The sequence below is a fragment of the Hemiscyllium ocellatum genome, unplaced genomic scaffold (genome assembly GCF_020745735.1).
Source record: "Hemiscyllium ocellatum isolate sHemOce1 unplaced genomic scaffold, sHemOce1.pat.X.cur. R1, whole genome shotgun sequence".
In the NCBI taxonomy this organism is placed as follows: domain Eukaryota; kingdom Metazoa; phylum Chordata; class Chondrichthyes; order Orectolobiformes; family Hemiscylliidae; genus Hemiscyllium; species Hemiscyllium ocellatum.
Window position 1 is genome coordinate 534,408 of NW_026867603.1, and position 18,651 is coordinate 553,058.

The 18,651-nt window shown below is 54.9% G+C and overlaps 1 protein-coding gene across 1 annotated transcript in view; it reads left to right on the forward strand.

Moving 5' to 3' along the window:
* The first annotated feature begins 5,124 nt into the window (after nucleotides 1–5,124).
* The window catches only part of LOC132809087 (proteolipid protein 2-like), a 45,805-nt gene continuing 32,278 nt past the window's right edge, over nucleotides 5,125–18,651 (forward strand). Inside the window, exon 1 of the mRNA XM_060822486.1 lies at nucleotides 5,125–5,529. Coding sequence (XP_060678469.1) covers nucleotides 5,422–5,529 — 108 coding nt within the window. The 5' untranslated portion in view covers nucleotides 5,125–5,421. The remainder of the gene's footprint in view (nucleotides 5,530–18,651) is intronic.

An 18,651-nucleotide genomic window follows, 5' to 3' on the forward strand; every position in this document is an offset into this window, starting at 1 on the left:
CCCTAACCTGCACATCCCTGGGCACTACGGGGACAATTTAGCACGGCCAATCCACCCTAACCTGCACATCCCTGGGCACTACGGGGACAATTTAGCACGGCCAATCCACCCTAACCTGCACATCCCTGGGCACTACGGGGACAATTTAGCACGGCCAATCCACCCTAACCTGCACATCTTTGGACTGTGGGAGAAAACCAGAGCGCCCGGGGAAAAGCTGTGCGAACGCGTGGGGAAGAATGTGCAAACTCTGCACGGACAGTCATCCGAGACTGGAATTGAACTGGTGTCCCTGGCGCTGTGCTAACCAATGAGCGACCGTGCTCTGTACTGATATAGCTTTACATTGAGGGATGGTAGATGTAGGACAGATGGCAGAGGGAGTTTCTTTACTCAGAGAGTAGTCGGGGGCGCGGAACGCACTGTCTGTAGTAGACTCGCCAACTTTAGGGGCATTTAAATGGGCATTGGATAAACATAGGGAGGAGAATGGAACAGTGTAGGAGAGAGGGGCTTCAGATTGGTTCCACAGGTTGGCGCAACATCGAGGGGCCAAAGGGCCTGAACTATGCTGGAACGTTCTTTGAGAGTGTTGGATTATGAGGAATGACCGAGTAGACAGGGATTGTCTTCTTTGGAATTCGGAAGACTGAGTGGGGAGGGGCAGGGGGGGGGGGAGGGTGGGTGGGGATCTGACAGAAACATATCTAATTGTGAAGTGAATCGATAAGATGGAAGTAGAGAGGATGTTTCCACTGGTGAATGAAACTAGGACAAGAGGGCAGTCCCTCAAAATGAGGGGGAGCAGATCTTGGACAGAATTGAGAAGGAACCTCTTCACCCAGAGGGTTGGGAATGTCTGGAATTCCCTGCCCTGTGAAGTGGTGGAGGGAATGTTTGAAAAGCTAAGATCGATTTTATTTTGAACACAGGGCTATGGGGAGAGAGCGGGGCAGTGGGCTTATTTCAGGGATGGATACAGGGCTATGGGGAGTGAGTGGGACAGTGGGATTAGTTTGGGGATCGATACAGGGCTATGGGGGAGAGAGAGCGGGGCAGTGGGATTAGTTTGGGGTCAATACAGGGCTATGGGGAGAGAGTGGGGCAGTGGGATTAATTTGGGGATTGATACAGCGCTATAGGGAGAGAGTGGAGCAGTGGGGATTAGTTTGGGGATCAATACAGTGCTATAGGGTGAGAGAGCGGGAGCAGTGAGGATTAGTTCAGGGATGGTTACAGGGCTATGGGGAGAGTGAGCGGAGCAGTAGGATTAGTTGAGGGATTGGTACAGGGCTATGGGGAGACAGCGGGGCAGTGGGATTAGTTTAGGGATTGATACATGGCTATGGGGAGAGAGAGTGGGACAGTGGGATTAATTTGGAGATTGATACAGGGCTTTGGGGAGAGAGAGCGGGGCTGTGTGGGATTAGTTTGGGGATCGATACAGGGCTATGGGGAGAGAGCGGGGCTGTGTGGGATTAGTTTGGGGATCGGTACAGGGCTAAGGGGAGAGAGTGGGTGTCTGTGGGATTGGTTTGGGGATCGATACAGGGCTATGGGAGAGAGAGCTGGACAGTGGGATTAGTTTGGGGATGGATACAGGGCTATGGGGAGAGAGCGGGGCAGTGGGATTAGTTTGGGGATGGATACAGGGCTATGGGGAGAGAGCGGGGGCAGTGGGATTAGTTTGGGGATGGATACAGGGCTATGGGGAGAGAGAGCGGGACAGTGGGATTAGTTTGGGGATGGATACAGGGCTATGGGGAGAGAGAGCTGGACAGTGGGATTAGTTTGGGGATGGATACAGGGCTATGGGGAGAGAGCGGGGCAGTGGGATTAGTTTAGGGATGGATACAGGGCTATGGGGAGAGAGCGGGGGACAGTGGGATTAGTTTGGGGATGGATACAGGGCTATGGGGAGAGAGCGGGGCTGTGTGTGATTAGTTTGGGGATCGGTACAGGGCTAAGGGGAGAGAGTGGGTGTCTGTGGGATTGGTTTGGGGATCGATACAGGGCTATGGGGAGAGAGAGCTGGACAGTGGGATTAGTTTGGGGATGGATACAGGGCTATGGGGAGAGAGCGGGGCAGTGGGATTAGTTTGGGGATGGATACAGGGCTATGGGGAGAGAGAGCTGGACAGTGGGATTAGTTTGGGGATGGATACAGGGCTATGGGGAGAGAGCGGGGCAGTGGGATTAGTTTAGGGATGGATACAGGGCTATGGGGAGAGAGAGCTGGACAGTGGGATTAGTTTGGGGATGGATACAGGGCTATGGGGAGAGAGCGGGGGACAGTGGGATTAGTTTAGGGATGGATACAGGGCTATGGGGAGAGAGCTGGACAGTGGGATTAGTTTGGGGATGGATACAGGGCTATGGGGAGAGAGCGGGGCAGTGGGATTAGTTTAGGGATGGATACAGGGCTATGGGGAGAGAGAGCTGGACAGTGGGATTAGTTTGGGGATGGATACAGGGCTATGGGGAGAGAGCGGGGGACAGTGGGATTAGTTTGGGGATGGATACAGGGCTATGGGGAGAGAGCTGGACAGTGGGATTAGTTTGGGGATGGATACAGGGCTATGGGAGAGAGAGCGGGGCAGTGGGATTAGTTTGGGGATTGATACGGGGCTATGGGGAGAGAGAGCGGGGACAGTGGGATTAGTTTGGGGATCGATACAGGGCTATGGGGAGAGACAGTGGGGCAGTGGGATTAGTTTGGAGATAGATACAGGGCTATGGGGAGAGACAGTGGGGCGGTGTGGGTTTGGTTTGGGGCTCAGTACAGAGTGTGATCAGAGGAACAGCCAGTCCGTCGGTGTCCCAGCGTATCGCTTGCAATCTTTCTTGTTCCGAAGAGGAATTGGAGCTCATATAGGAATTAATCAGCTTCGGAGTAACTGTGTCCAGCTTTGGTCTCCATGTTGCAGGAAGGATATTACCAGGGTGAAGACTGTGCTGAAGAGATTTACCAAGATGTTGCCGGGAGTGAGAGGGTTTGAGGTCGAAGGAAAGGCTGGAGAGGCTGGGACCTTTTTCAGTGGAGCGTCGGAGGTTTATAAAGTAATGGGGGATATTGTGAGAGTTAAGTTTTCCCAAGGGTGGGGGAGTTTCATGACGAGGAGGGGTGGGGGGGCACATTTTCCAGGTGGGAGGGGAGAGATTGAACCGTTTAGGCCTCTCCTCTGCAGAACGTGGAAGAACGATGGGAGATCAAATCGAGGTATTTCAGACGATAAAGGTCTGGATAAAATTTGACATGGAGTGGGTACCTGCGCTTAGAGCCATAGAGACGTACAGCACGGAAACAGACCCTTCGGTCCAACCCGTCCATGCCGACCAGATATCCCAACCCAATCTAGTCCCACCTGCCAGCACCCGGCCCATATCCCTCCAAACCCTTCCTATTCATATACCCATCCAAATGCCTCTTAAATGTTGTCATTGTACCAGCCCCCACCACTTCCTCTGGCAGCTCGTTCCATACACGCACCACCCTCTGGGGGGAAAAGGTTACCTCTCAAGTCTCTTTTATATCTTTCCCCTCTCACCCTAAACCTATGCCCTCTAGTTCTGGGCTCCCCCACCCCAGGGGGAAAAGACCTTGTCTATTTATCCTATCCACGCCCACCCTCGCCCTCAGCCTCCGACGCTCCAGGGAAAACAGCCCCAGCCTGTTCAGCCTCTCCCTATAGCTCAGACCCTCCAACCCTGGCAATATCCTTGGAGTCCAGAACTAGAGGGTGGTAGGTTTAAGGTGAGACGGGGGAAAAGGGAGCTGAGGGGCAACATTTTCCCCCAGAGGGTGGTGCGTGTGTGGAATGAGTTGCCAGAGGAAGTGGTGGGGGCTGGTACAATGACAACATTTAAAAGGATGGGGGACATGGATAGGAAGGGGTTGGAGGGAGATGGGCCAAGTGCTGGCAAACGGATTACGTTATGATTTGGAGATGCTGGTGTTGGACTGGGGTAGACAAAGTTAAAAATCACACAATACCAGGTTATAGTCCAACGGGTTTATTTGGAAGCACTAGCTTTCAGAGAGTCGCTCCTTCATCAGGTATTGTGGAGACTAAGATTGTAAGACACTGAATTTATGTGTGTGTGTGTGTGTGTGTTGGGGAGGGGGACATTATGAGTGTCTCATTATACACACACACACACTCTCTCACAGACACTCATACCCTTCCCAACCCCACGCACACACCCACAAATACACGTTAGTTTGTGGGGTGAATTTGTACCTGCAGAGTTATATGGTGCTTTGCTCAAAACTGCCTGAATCTGTGTAAGATTCCGTAAATCCGTTTTATAGATTCGGATCAGTCTGACCATTGAGGCAGAGACAGCCACACACAGGGAAGCTCACACCTTCAATACAATGTCTGGGCCGACATGACACCCATTGTTAATGTTCACTTCAGAATGTAGCTTTTTAAAAAGTTTTGTAATTTACATATAAAAGAACTTGAAACCAACACGGTCAGTCTAAAAGATGAAAGACTTTGTGGGGCGGCACGGTGGCACAGTGGGTTAGCGCTGCTGCCTCACAGCGTCCGAGACCCGGGTTCAATTCCCAGCCTCGGGTGACTGTCTGTGTGGAGTTTGCACGTTCTCCCCGAGTCTGCGTGGGTTTCCTCCGGATGCTCCGGTTTCCTCCCACAGTCACAAAGATGTGCAGGTTAGGGTGGATTGGCCATGCTAAATTGTCCCCGTAGTGCCCAGGGATGTGCAGGTTAGGGTGGATTGGCCGTGCTAAATTGTCCCCGTAGTGCCCAGGGATGTGCGGGTTAGGGTGGATTGGCCGTGCTAAATTGTCCCCGTAGTATTAGCTGCATTAGTCAGGGTTAAATATAGGGTGGGTTCCTCTCCAGGGGGTTGGTATGGACTTGTTGGGCTGAAGGACCATACTGTGGGGAACCTAATCTACTCATAAAAGGGGCAGACTCTTCTATGTAAACGGGGGTGAGGAATAGCAGAGAGGTTCTGGATGGGTTGAATGGTCTCAGTTCATTCCTATCTCTGATGAACTTTACAAAAGGGCTTTTGTTTTGAAACAAAACACACTGAGGGGTGGCTCATGTGTTGAAGTGTGCAGACATTTGGAGATTACTGTGTCTGGGGGAGGTACAGAGTTGGAGCAGGCTGCTGTGTGGGACTGCCTGAGTTGGGGATTTGGGACTGACTTCTGGTGTCTGCCTCTGAGCGAGAGGGGAAAACAGCAGCTGATGGCAGAGGGAGATAAGGCAAACTGATTTCAAGAGCTGGTAGCAACAGAGAGAGAGAGACAAGGGAAGGAAGCTAACAGTGTGAGGTTCCACTTCCCGTTGAAGGATCCCTCCCTCTTTCAGAGAGAGGGAATCGCTGTGAGTGTGGAAGGCAGGGCTGTGGGAGAGACTCTCTCACACACACACACACAGAGAGATGGCCAGTGAGGAGCAGTACTCCCCTGCCTCAGAGGGAGATGGGCTACTCAGCCGCTTCCAGAATTACGCTCGGACCAGGAAAGGCATGGTGTTACTCGGAGAGGTGGTGAGTGAGCTTTCCGGAGAGGTGTGCGGGACCCACCCTTCCTCCCTCCCTCTGACAGGCTAACTAACTGTTGCACTTGCTGCACACACAGCCCGCTCCTGTTTGTCTGTGGGCAGAGGTTAGCTGTGTTTATACTTGGAGCTCCTGTCTGCAGGCTTTGACTGACTGTCACTCCCTCTCCCTCTCCCTCTCTCTCACCCTCTCTCTCTGTCTCTGTCTCTGTCTCTCTCACTCTCTCTCTGACTCCCTCACCCTCTCCCTCTCTGTCTCTCTCACTCTCTCTCTCTGTCTCTGTCTCTCTCACTCTCTCTCTGTCTCTCTCACTCCCTCTCCCTCCCTGTCTCTCTCACCCTCTCTCTCTGTCTCTGTCTCTCTCACTCTCTCTCTCTTTGTCTCTCTCTCACTCTCTCTGTCTCTCTCACTCCCTCACTCTCTCTGTCTCTCTCACTCCCTCACTCTCTGTCTCTCTCACTCCCTCTCCCTCTCTGTCTCTCTCTCTCTCCCTCGCTCTCTCATTCCCTCTGTCTCTCTCACCCTCTCTCTCTCTGTCTCTCTCACTCCCTCTCTCTGTCTCTCACCCTCTCTCTCTCACTCCCTCTCTCTGTCTCTCACCCTCTCTGTCTCTCACCCTCTCTGTCTCTCACCCTCTCTGTCTCTCTTACTGTCACTCCCTCTCTGTATCTGTCTCTCTCACCCTCTCTCTCTGTCTCTGTCTCTCTCACTCTCTCTCTCTTTGTCTCTCTCTCACTCTCTCTGTCTCTCTCACTCCCTCACTCTCTCTGTCTCTCTCACTCCCTCACTCTCTGTCTCTCTCACTCCCTCTCCCTCTCTGTCTCTCTCTCTCTCCCTCGCTCTCTCATTCCCTCTGTCTCTCTCACCCTCTCTCTCTCTGTCTCTCTCACTCCCTCTCTCTGTCTCTCACCCTCTCTCTCTCACTCCCTCTCTCTGTCTCTCACCCTCTCTGTCTCTCACCCTCTCTGTCTCTCTTACTGTCACTCCCTCTCTGTATCTGTCTCTCTCACCCTCCCTCTCTGTCTTTCACTTTCTCTGGGTTCCTGTACCTGTGGGTCTCGCTCTCTAGCTGCCTGTTTTTTTTCTATTTCTCTCCCTCTCTCTCTTTCTTTGTCTCTCTCTCTCTCTCTGTTTCTATCTATCACTCTCTTACTCTGTCTCTCTGTCTCCCCTCCTCTTCTGTGCTTTCTCACTCTCTGTCTCTCTCTCTCACTCTCTGCCTGTCTGCCTGTGTCTCTCTCTGTCTGTCGGTCTCTCTCTCTCTGTCTCCCTCCCGCGCTCTCTCTCTCTTTCTCTCTCTCTCTCTCTCTCTCTCTCAGAGCACAGCTCCTCCTTGGCAGATATTAACACAGCCATGAGTAATCTCACACAGACTCTCTCTGTCACCTATTAATAGCTGACACTCCCCAGCTCAGCTACATGTGGAACCCTGACTGCTGTTCTCACATTGACAGTCCCAGCCCTACCCCCCCCCCCCCCCCCCCGGTCCGAGATACCAACTCATCCCAGGGATCACCCTCAGGCCTGACACTCCGTCTGCCCACTGACAGTGAGCGCACTGCTTCCTCAACCCTCACTCCCTCCCCCTCCCACTTCCTCCTCCTCGTCCCCCCTCCATCCCCTACTCCCCCTCCCCTCTCACTCCCCCCCTCACTCCCCCCTCCCTCACTCCCCCCTCCCTCACTCACTCCCCCTCCCCTCCTCACTCACTCCCCCTCCCCTCCTCCCCCCTCCCTCCCCCTCCCTCCCCCTCCCTCCCCCTCACTCCCTCACTCCCTCACTCACTCCCCTCCCACTCCCCCACTCGCCCTCCCTCCCTCACTCACTCCCCCTCCCCTCCTCACTCCCCCTCCCCCTCCCTCCCGTTCTGGGGAGCTGGGTTTGCACTCCAGCATAGCAGATGGAATTGCATTCAATGTTTTATACATATATATATTTAAAATTATCAGGAATCACAAGTCTAATGACTGAGGAGTGGCAGATGGAGTTTAATTCAGATAAATGTGAGGTCTTTTCCCCCTGGGGTGGGGGAGTCCAGAACTAGAGGTTTATAAAATCATGAGGTGGGGGGGACATGGATAGGGTAAATAGACAAGGTCTTTTCCCCCTGGGGTGGGGGAGCCCAGAACTAGAGGGCATAGGTTTAGGGTGAGAGGGGAAAGATATAAAAGAGACCTAAGGGGCGACTTTTTCACCCAGAGGGTGGTACGTGTATGGAATGAGCTGCCAGAGGAAGTAGAGGAGGCTGGTACAATGACAACATTTAAGAGGCATTTGGATGGGTATATGAATAGGAAGGGTTTGGAGGGATATGGGCCGGGTGCTGGCAGGTGGGACTAGATTGGGTTGGGATATCTGTTTGGGCTGGACCGAAGGGTCTGTTTCCGTGCTGTACATCTCTAGGACTCTCTGTGGAGTATTGTGCCCAGTTTTGGGCCCCAGTATCTCGGGAAGGACGGACTGGCCCCTGGAGGGGATTCAGAGGAGGCTGGCGAGAACGGGCCCAGGAACGAGCAGCTTAACCCATGAGGAACGTTGGACGTCTCTGGGCTTATACTCGATGGGGTTTAGAAGGATGAGGGGGGGGATTGAAACATAGAGAATGGATGTTGGGAAGGGGGTTTCCATTGGGAGGAGGGACTGGGACCCAAGGGCACAGCCTTAGAGGAAAGGGAAGACCCTTTAGAACAGAGATAAGGAGAAACATCTTCAGCCAGAGAGTGGGGGGTTTATGGAATTAATTGCCACAGAAGGCCGTGGGGGAGGGGGGGGTCAGGTCATTGAGTATGTTTCAAGATGGAGATAGATAGGTTCTTGAGGAGATTGGGGGTTGAGAAAGTTACCAGCCATGATTGAATGGCGGAGACGGGCTGAATGGCCTGATTTCTGCTCCGATGGTCTCCCGGATAACCCACCTGCTTCCTGGATGCCCCCTGGGCCCTACACGTGACTCCTGGCCCAAGACAATGTGGTGAACTCTCACCTCTGTCCCCCCCACCAAACGTCCAGGCGACGGGAGGATGGGCGATAATACGCAGGCCCGCCCCTCGCAGACAAATGAAACGGGGAGCAAATACCTCAGGGTGACCGACATTTCCCCCCCACCCCACCGATATATGTGTGGGTTTCCTCCTAGAGTCCAAAGACGAGCAGGTTAGGGTGGATTGGCTGTGCTAAATTGTCCCCGTAGTGCCCAGGGATGTGCAGGTTAGGGTGGATTGTCTGTGCTAATTTGTCCCCGTAGTGCCCAGGGATGTGCAGGTTAGGGTGGATTGGCTGTGCTAAATTGTCCCCGTAGTGCCCAGGGATGTGCAGGTTAGGGTGGATTGGCCGTGCTAAATTGTCCCCGTAGTGCCCAGGGATGTGCAGGTTAGGGAGGATTGGCCGTGCTAAATTGTCCCCGTAGTGCCCACGGATGTGCAGGTTAGGGTGGATTGGCCGTGCTAAATTGTCCCCGTAGTGCCCAGGGATGTGCAGGTTAGGGTGGATTGGCCGTGCTAAATTGTCCCCGTAGTGCCCAGGGATGTGCAGGTTAGGGAGGATTGGCCGTGCTAAATTGTCCCCGTAGTGCCCACGGATGTGCAGGTTAGGGTGGATTGGCCGTGCTAAATTGTCCCCGTAGTGCCCAGGGATGTGCAGGTTAGGGAGGATTGGCCGTGCTAAATTGTCCCCGTAGTGCCCAGGGTTGTGCAGGTTAGGGTGGATTAGTCAGGGGTATATGTAGAGTAATGGAGTAAGGGGAATGGGTCTTGGTGGGATAGTATTTGGAGAGTTGGTGTGCACCTGATGGGCCGAAGGGCCTGTTGTCCACTCTGTCGGGAGCCTATGATTCTATGGGGAACAGTGCCGTGTTCATCGTCCGAGCCCCCAGAGTTTCGGATGCCTGGGTGATGGTGTCAGGTTAATTGACAGAGGGTTCACATCACACCAAGGCCCAGTGGATTGGAACAGCGGGTCATGGCTGATCAGACAACTCCGCTCCCCCCATTCCCAGAGCCCCTGCTTTCGACCCCGATGTCCTTTGCTACGTTCGGTCCTTGGAACACTCGGTATTTCGCCTTTGGACTGCTTTCTCTTCCTGAGAATCCGACAGGATCTCTCTCTCTCTCTCTCTGCCACCCTCTCTCCCCCAACTCGGTCCCATTCCCATCTTGGATTGGACTGTCTCTCCCCCCTGGAACACCCAACCATCCAGCCCTGTTCACGTTTCAGAGGCCTCTCGCAGGTCTGTCTCCCTCCTTATTTTTCCGGAACCCCAATGGATACGGAGTTCTAGAGCACGGAATCGGCCCCTTCGGCCCACCCTGTCCATGCCGACCCAGATGTCCTAACCCAATCCAGTCCCCGTTCCCCAGCACTTGGCCCCTATCCCTCTAAACCCTTCCTATCCATGTTCCCGTCCAGACACCTTTTTAATGTCGATTTTATTGTCATGTGTTTCCGAGTGCGGGAGTACAGTGAAAAGTATCTCTTGGATCGGAGCTACAGGGAGAGGCTGGACAGGCCGGGGGCTGTTTTCCCTGGAGTGTTGGAGGCTGAGGGGTGACCTTATAGAGGTTGATAAAATCATGAGGAGGGGGGCATGGATAGGGTAAATAGACAAGGTCTTTTCCCCCTGGGGTGGGGGAGTCCAGAACTAGAGGGGGGTAGGTTTAAGGTGAGAGGGGGGAAAGTGACCCGAGGGGTAACTTTTTTCCCCAGAGGGTGGTGCGTGTGTGGAAGGAGCTGCCAGAGGAAGTGGTGGGGGCTGGTACAATAACAACATTTAAAAGGATGGGGGGGACATGGATAGGAAGGGGTTAGGGGGAGATGGGCCAAGTGCTGGCACACGGGGACTAGGTTAGGTTAGGGTGTCTGAGTCAGCACGGACGGGTTGGGCCGAAGGGTCTGTTTCCGTGCTGTACGTCTCTCTGATTCTGTGTCAGCCCATGTGTTAGGTACCAAAGTACAGATCGGTAGTTAGAGCGGAACAGTTATAAAGTTAACCATTACCCTCACAGAGTAAGTAGAAAGTAAAACTAAAAGGTAATTGGTTAGTATTAAAAGTCCTTGATTTTAACTGCGAAAACCAGATGAAACATTCAGCAGCGTTGGATGAACTCTGAACCGACCCGGTCTGTCTTGGCACATCAGCCCCGGTATCCCAGCATTCCCCCTTGGTTAACCTTGCCCCCCCACCCCCCCCAGACTCTGCTAAAGGAGACTGAAGCAGCGCCTAATACTGTGTGGCTCTCACCAATGGTCCATCCCATCCTCCCTACTCATGGAGTCATAGAGATGTACAGCACGGAAACAGACCCTTCGGTCCAACCCCTCCATGCCGACCCAGATATCCCAACCCAATCTAGTCCCACCTGCCAGCACCCGGCCCATATCCCTCCAAACCCTTCCTATTCATATACCCATCCAAATGCCTCTTAAATGTTGTCATTGTACCAGCCTCCACCACTTCCTCTGGCAGCTCATTCCATACACGTACCACCCTCTGGGGAAAAAGTTGCCCCTCGGGTCCCTTTCATATCTTTCCCCTCTCACCCTAAACCTACCCCCCTCTAGTTCTGTGCTCCCTCACCCCAGGGGGAAAAGACCTTGTCTATTTACCCTATCCATGCCCCCCCTCATGATTTTATAAGCCTCTAGTTCTGGGCTCCCCCACCCCAGGGGGAAAAGACCTTGTCTGTTTACCCTATCCACGCCTCCTCATGATTTTATAAACCTCATAACCTTACCACATAAGCTTAAGGATAATCTAAAGAGATTCTCTGAGGTTAGATGGGCTTCAGATTGGTTTGATGGGTCAGCACAACATCGAGGGCCGAAGGGCCTGTACTTTGCTGGAATGTTTGATGATCTAGTACATTCAGAGCCATAGAGAGAGAAAGCAGGGCCCCTCCAAGATGCTGTCTTTGACTGGAGAGCGATTGAGAGAAGATTACATGTTGGTGTTTACTGTGCGGGAAGGATGGAGGCGAATGCGGGGAAATAAATGTTTTGGAAACAGTCAGCGAGGCAGGGAGAGGACGTGCTGAAGGCCTTAGGAATCTCCAGGACCTGATCTGGTGTGTCCCAGGACGCTGTGGGAGGAGACTGCAGTGGGTGGGGTTGGGGAGGGGTCCAAACAGAGACGTTTGTAACATCTACAGGTGAGGGGCCAGAGGGCGGTCAAAAATCCGCCTCTATTAGGGAAAGTTTTCCGGGAGCAGCCTGGGAACCGAGAGTCTGATGGCAGTGGTAGGTAAGCCCTTACTGGGGGCCGAGAGGGAGTGAGGGGCAAGGCAGGGTTTATGAGACGTTGGCACTCCGAGGTCAGTCAGCGCCGGGTTTCCCTGCGAGGGGAAAACCGGGGGTTTGCCGGAACCTGGTGGAGTTTTTGTTTCCAAGGGGACGGTCGGTGAGCGGGAGACGCGTTGACGGTGTGGAGGGGTTGGGGGGGGGGTGGGGTTTCAGCAAAGCCCTCGGTAAGATGGCGCACGGTGGGCGTCTCCGTCCTGTTGGCGCTCGCGCGTGCGATTGGCTGGCAGAGGGGAGGCCGAATCGTTGGAAGAGAGCGGGCGATGGTGGGGGGTGGGTGGAGTTTAATTTGAGAGATATAAAACAAATGGGGGGGGGGTGGGGAGTGGGTGGGTACAACTTAGACAATTAAAGGGAGGGTCTTGGGTAGTCCATAGAACACTCTCATAGAACGTTCCGGCACATCCTTCAATGGTTCCACAGGTTGGCATAACAATCTGAAGCTCCTCTCTCTTACCCTATTCCATTCCCATCCAAATGCCCATCCAATGCCCATTTAAATGCCCCTAAAGTTGGCGAGTCTACTCCTGTTGCAGACAGTGCGTTCCACTCCCCCTCCTACTCTCTGAGTAAAGAAACTCCCTCTGCCATCTGTCCTGTATCTATCACCCCCCTCAGTTTAAAGCCGTGTCCCCTCGTGCTAGCCATCACCGTCCGAGGGAAAAGCCTCTCCCTGCCCACCCTATCTAACCCTCGGATTATCTTAGACGTCTCAATTCAGTCACCTCTCGGTGTGTGGAGGAGCCGGGTGTGGGACTGGGGTGGACCAGGCACAGGCCCTGGTTATCGTCTAACAGGGTCTATTCGGAAGCTCTAGCTTTTGGAGCACTCCCGAAAACTTCCAAGTGAGCCCGTTGGACTATATCCTGGCGTTATGTGAGTTTTATTTGAACTAAATCACCTCCCAAGCTCCTCCTCTCTCGCGTCGTAGAGGCCTAGATGTTCAGGCCTATCATTCTTTGACGTTTGTGTCACAGGGAGACAGGGTGGTCCCAAAGGCATTTTGCCTTCACCGTTCGGACGCCACGCTGTCCAGGACTCGTTTACTTTGTCGTTACGGCCTGGTTGGACCAGATTCCCTGTTTCCCTGCTGTCGGACCGAGTGGGTTGGTTTCTGAGGAAAGGAATCAACAACACCCCCCCCCTCTCCTCACGGTGAGGGCACGGGGCTCTCGGGACACCACGTTGTGGTCATTGAACAGAGCAGTAGGGCTCGCACAGCGGGCTGTCCTGGGACAGAGGGAATTGTGCCCCTCTGTCGGTCCTGTGTTCAAACAGGTTTTGAGCAGCAGCTTATCCCCTGATGTTATCAGTGTACACAGGTGTACAGATAGAGACAACAGACACACAGACACACACACACACGCACAGACATGCACACACACAGACACACACACGCAGACACAGACACACACACGCAGAGACATGCACACAGACACAGACACAGACACGCACACAGATATGCGCGCACACACCCACACAGATATGCGCACACACACACATGCACACACACACACCCAGACACACAGAGACACGCGCGCACACACACAGAGACATGCACACACACAGACACACAGACAGAGACACATGCACACACATGACACGCACATAGAGAGACACAGACAGAGACATGCACACAGACACACACACACAGACAGAGACACGCGCACACACACACACGCACACACACAGAGACATGCACACATATACAGGCATACACACGCAGACAGAGAGACACAGACACACACACAGACAGTCACGCACACAGACAGAGACTCGCGCGCGCGCACAGATATGCATGCGCACACACACACAGACACACACACACCCAGAAACACAGACAGAGACACGCGCGCGCACACACACAGAGATATGCACATACACACACGGACACGCACACACAGACATGCACACACACAGAGACACACACACACCCAGACACACAGAGACACACGCACACACACGACACGCACATAGAGAGACATTGACAGAGACATGCACACACAGATACACACACAGACAGAGACACACGCATGCACACACATAGACACACACTCAGACAGAGACACGCATACATAGTGACATGCACACATAGAGACACGCACACATAGAGACACGTACACACAGTGACAGACACGCGCGCACACACACACACACTGAGACAGAGACATGCACACACAGAGACATGCAAACACAGACAGACACACACAGACATGCGCGCACACACAAAAACACACAGACAGAGACACGCGCACATAGAGACACGCGCACATAGAGACACTCGCACATAGAGACAGACACACGCGCACACACAGACACACACTCAGACAGAGACATGCACACACAGAGCCATGCAAACACAGAGACATACACACGCACACAGACACATGCATACACATGCACATGCACACACACAGACAGACATGCACACGCACAGACACACAGACACACACTCAGACAAAAACATGCATACACACACAGACACGCACACACACAGACACACACTCAGACAGAGACATGCATACACCGAGACAGACACACACACAGCGACATGCGCGCACACAGAGATATGCAGACACGTACAGACAGAGACACGCACACACAGACAGACACAGACAGACAGACATACACACAGAGACACACACACACACACAGACATGCATACACAGAGACAGACACACTGACACACGCACAGTTAGACGCACACACACTGACACACACACTGACACACACACTGACACACACACAGCCAGACACTTGCACAACAGCGACATGCACACACACAGACAGAGACATGCACACACAGAGAGAGACATAGACAGAGACATGCACACACAGATACACACACAGACAGAGACATATGCACGCACATAGAGAGACATAGACAGAGACATGCACACACAGATACACACACAGACAGAGACACACGCACGCATACACATAGACACGCACTCAGACAGAGACATGCACACACAGAGACATGCAAACACAGAGACAGACACACACAGACACGCGCACACACACAGAAACACACACTCAGAGACACGCACACATAGAGACACGCGCACATAGAGACAGACACACGCGCACACACAGACACACACTCAGACAGAGCCATGCACACACAGAGCCATGCATACACAGAGACAGACGCGCGCACACAGACACATGCATACACATGCACACGCACACACACAGACATGCACACACAGTCAGAGACATGCACACGCACAGACACACACTCAGACAAAGACACGCATACACACACAGACACACACTCAGACAGAGACATGCATACACCGAGACAGACACATAGACACACACACACAGCGACATGCACGCACACAGAGATATGCAGACACGTACAGACAGCGACACACACACACAGACACACACACACAGACAGAGACACACACACACACGCACACACAGAGACATGCATACACAGAGACAGACAGACTGACACATGCACAGATAGATGCACACACACTGACACACACAGACAGAGACACACACACACAGCCAGACACTCGCACAACAGCGACATGCACACACACAGACAGAGACATGCACACAGAGACACACAGAGACACATGCACACACAGACAGTCATGCACACACACACAGACAGAGACACGCACACACACACAGCCAAACAGACATGTACACACAGAGACAGAGACACACAAACATACAGATATGCACACACACACAGACTCACGCACAGACACACAGAGACATGCACACACACACAGAAACGCACACACAGAGACAGACATGCACCCACAGACACACACTCAGGCAGAGACATGCGCACACGCACACCCACAGACACGCACACCCACACACACAGACATGCAGACACAGACATGGAGATGCACAGGCAGAGACAGGTGCGTGCACAGAGAGAGACACACAGCGAGTGCACTGACCGAGACACGCGGACGCACACAGACACACTTACAGAGATAGACAAACACACAGACAGAGACACAGAGACGGAGGCACACGCAGACACGTGTACACAGACAGAGAAGCACACCGACATGCACACACAGATAGACAGACAAATGCACAGTCTCGCGCACACTCGCAGATAGCCGCACAGACACAGACAAAAACACACAGGCGTGCACAAAGGCTGATGAAAGGCTTATGCCTGAAACGTTGATTCTCCTGCTCCTCAGATGCTGCCTGACCTGCTGCGCTTTTCCAGCAACACTCTGCTCAATGCACAGACTGCCCGGCGCGCACACACACACACATACACACACACCCTGCTGTAAGGTCAGCCCTCAGCCCTGAACAGGGTGGGAGTGACAGGCAACGCTGGATGGTTGTCTCCCTCGGTCTAACTGACTCCCATTACGACGATGTGCTTAATGCCCTTAACGTGATGAGGGAAACCAAACAGGAAACAGCCAGGGACAAAAACAAGCCGTCGGAACTCTTTAGAGATGCAGACTGCCTGAGGGTGAAACAGTCAGGGGAGCGATCACAGCTTTGGAAGGTGGAGTCACAGAGATGTACAGCACGGAAACAGACCCTTCGGCCCAACCTGCCCATGCTGACCCAACCGAATCCAGGCCCATCTGCCAGCAATTGGCCCAGATCCCACTAAACCCTTCCACGAGCTGACAGGGAATGTGGGGAAGGGGGAACGGTTCAGCTTTCTGTCGGTCTGCCTCTCGACGGCACTCGCTGTCGGTCCATTTACATTAGCGCTGCGGCCTCCCGGCGCCAGGGACCTGGGTTCAGTTCCCAGCCTCGGGCGGCGGTCTGTGTGGGACGTTCTCCCCGTGTCTGCGTGGGATAGGCCGTGCTAAATTGTCCCCGTAGTGCCCAGGGATGTGCAGGTTCGGGTGGATTGGCCGTGCTAAATTGTCCCCGTAGTGCCCACTCACTCTCCCTCTCCCCGCCCGCCTGTCTCTCTCTCTCTCTCTCCCCCCCGCCCGTCTCTCTCTCTCTCTCTCTCCCCCCCGCCCGTCTCTCTCTCTCTCTCTCTCTCCCCCCCGCCCGTCTCTCTCTCTCTCTCTCTCCCCCCCGCCCGTCTCTCTCTCTCTCTCTCTCTCTCCCCCCGCCCGTCTCTCTCTCTCTCCCCCCCGTCTCTCTCTCTCTCTTCCCCCCCGTCTCTCTCTCTCTCTCCCGCCCGTCTCTCTCTCTCTCCCCCGCCTGTCTCTCTCTTTCCCCCGCCCATCTCTCTCTCTCTCTCCCCCCGAGCCCCGTCTCTCTCTCTCTCCCCGAGCCCCGTCTCTCTCTCTCTCCCCGAGCCCCGTCTCTCTCTCTCTCTCCCGAGCCCCGTCTCTCTCTCTCTCTCCCGAGCCCCGTCTCTCTCTCTCTCTCCCGCCCGTCTCTCTCTCTCTCTCCCCCCCCGCCCGTCTCTCTCTCTCCCCCCGCCTGTCTCTCTCTTTCCCCCGCCCGTCTCTCTCTCTCTCTCTCCCCGCCCCTCTCTCTCTCTCCCCCCGCCCGTCTCTCTCTCTCTCTCTCCCCCCGCCCGTCTCTCTCTCTCTCCCCCCCGTCTCTCTCTCTCTCTTCCCCCCCCGTCTCTCTCTCTCTCCCGCCCGTCTCTCTCTCTCTCTCCCGCCCGTCTCTCTCTCTCTCTCCCCCCGCCCGTCTCTCTCTCTCTCTCCCGCCCGTCTCTCTCTCTCTCTCCCCCCGCCCGTCTCTCTCTCTCTCCCCCCCCTCTCTCTCTCTCTCTCCCCCCCCGCCCGTCTCTCTCTCTCCCCCCCCGTCTCTCTCTCTCTCTTCCCCCCCGTCTCTCTCTCTCTCCCGCCCGTCTCTCTCTCTCTCTCCCGCCCGTCTCTCTCTCTTTCCCCCCGCCCATCTCTCTCTCTCTCTCCCCCCGCCCGTCTCTCTCTCTCTCTCCCCCCGCCCGTCTCTCTCTCCCCCCCGCCCGTCTCTCTCTCTCCCCCCGCCCGTCTCTCTCTCTCCCCCCCCGCCCTCTCTCTCTCTCTCTCTCCCCCCGCCCGTCTCTCTCTCTCTCTCCCCCCCGCCCGTCTCTCTCTCTCTCTCCCCCCCGCCCGTCTCTCTCTCTCCCCCCCCGTCTCTCTCTCTCTCCCCCGCCCGTCTCTCTCTCTCTCTCCCGCCCGTCTCTCTCTCTCTCTCCCGCCCGTCTCTCTCTCTCTCTCCCCCGCCTGTCTCTCTCTTCCCCCGCCCGTCTCTCTCTCTCTCCCCCCGCCCGTCTCTCTCTCTCTCTCTCGCCCGCCTCTCTCTCTCTCTCCCGCCCGTCTCTCTCTCTCTCTCTCCCCCGCCTCTCTCTCTCTCTCCCCCGCCCGTCTCTCTCTCTCTCTCTCTCCCGCCCGTCTCTCTCTCTCTCTCCCCCCCGCCTCTCTCTCTCTTTCCCCCGCCCGTCTCTCTCTCTCTCTCCCCCGCCCGTCTCTCTCTCTCCCCCGCCCGTCTCTCTCTCTCTCCCCCGCCCGTCTCTCTCTCTCTCTCCCGCCCGTCTCTCTCTCTCTCTCCCGCCCGTCTCTCTCTCTCTCTCCCCCGCCCGTCTCTCTCTCTCCCCCCCGCCCGTCTCTCTCTCTCTCTCCCCCCGTCCCGTCTCTCTCTCTCTCCCCCGCCTGTCTCTCTCTTTCCCCCGCCCGTCTCTCTCTCTCTCTCCCCCCGCCCGTCTCTCTCTCCCCCCGCCCGTCTCTCTCTCCCCCCCCCGTCTCTCTCTCCCCCCCCCCGTCTCTCTCTCCCCCCCGTCTCTCTCCCCCCCCGTCTCTCTCCCCCCCGTCTCTCTCCCCCCCGTCTCTCTTCCCCCCGTCTCTCTTCGCCCCCCGTCTCTCTTCCCCCCGCCCCATCCCCTGTCCCTCTCTCCCCGTCCCCCTCTCTCTT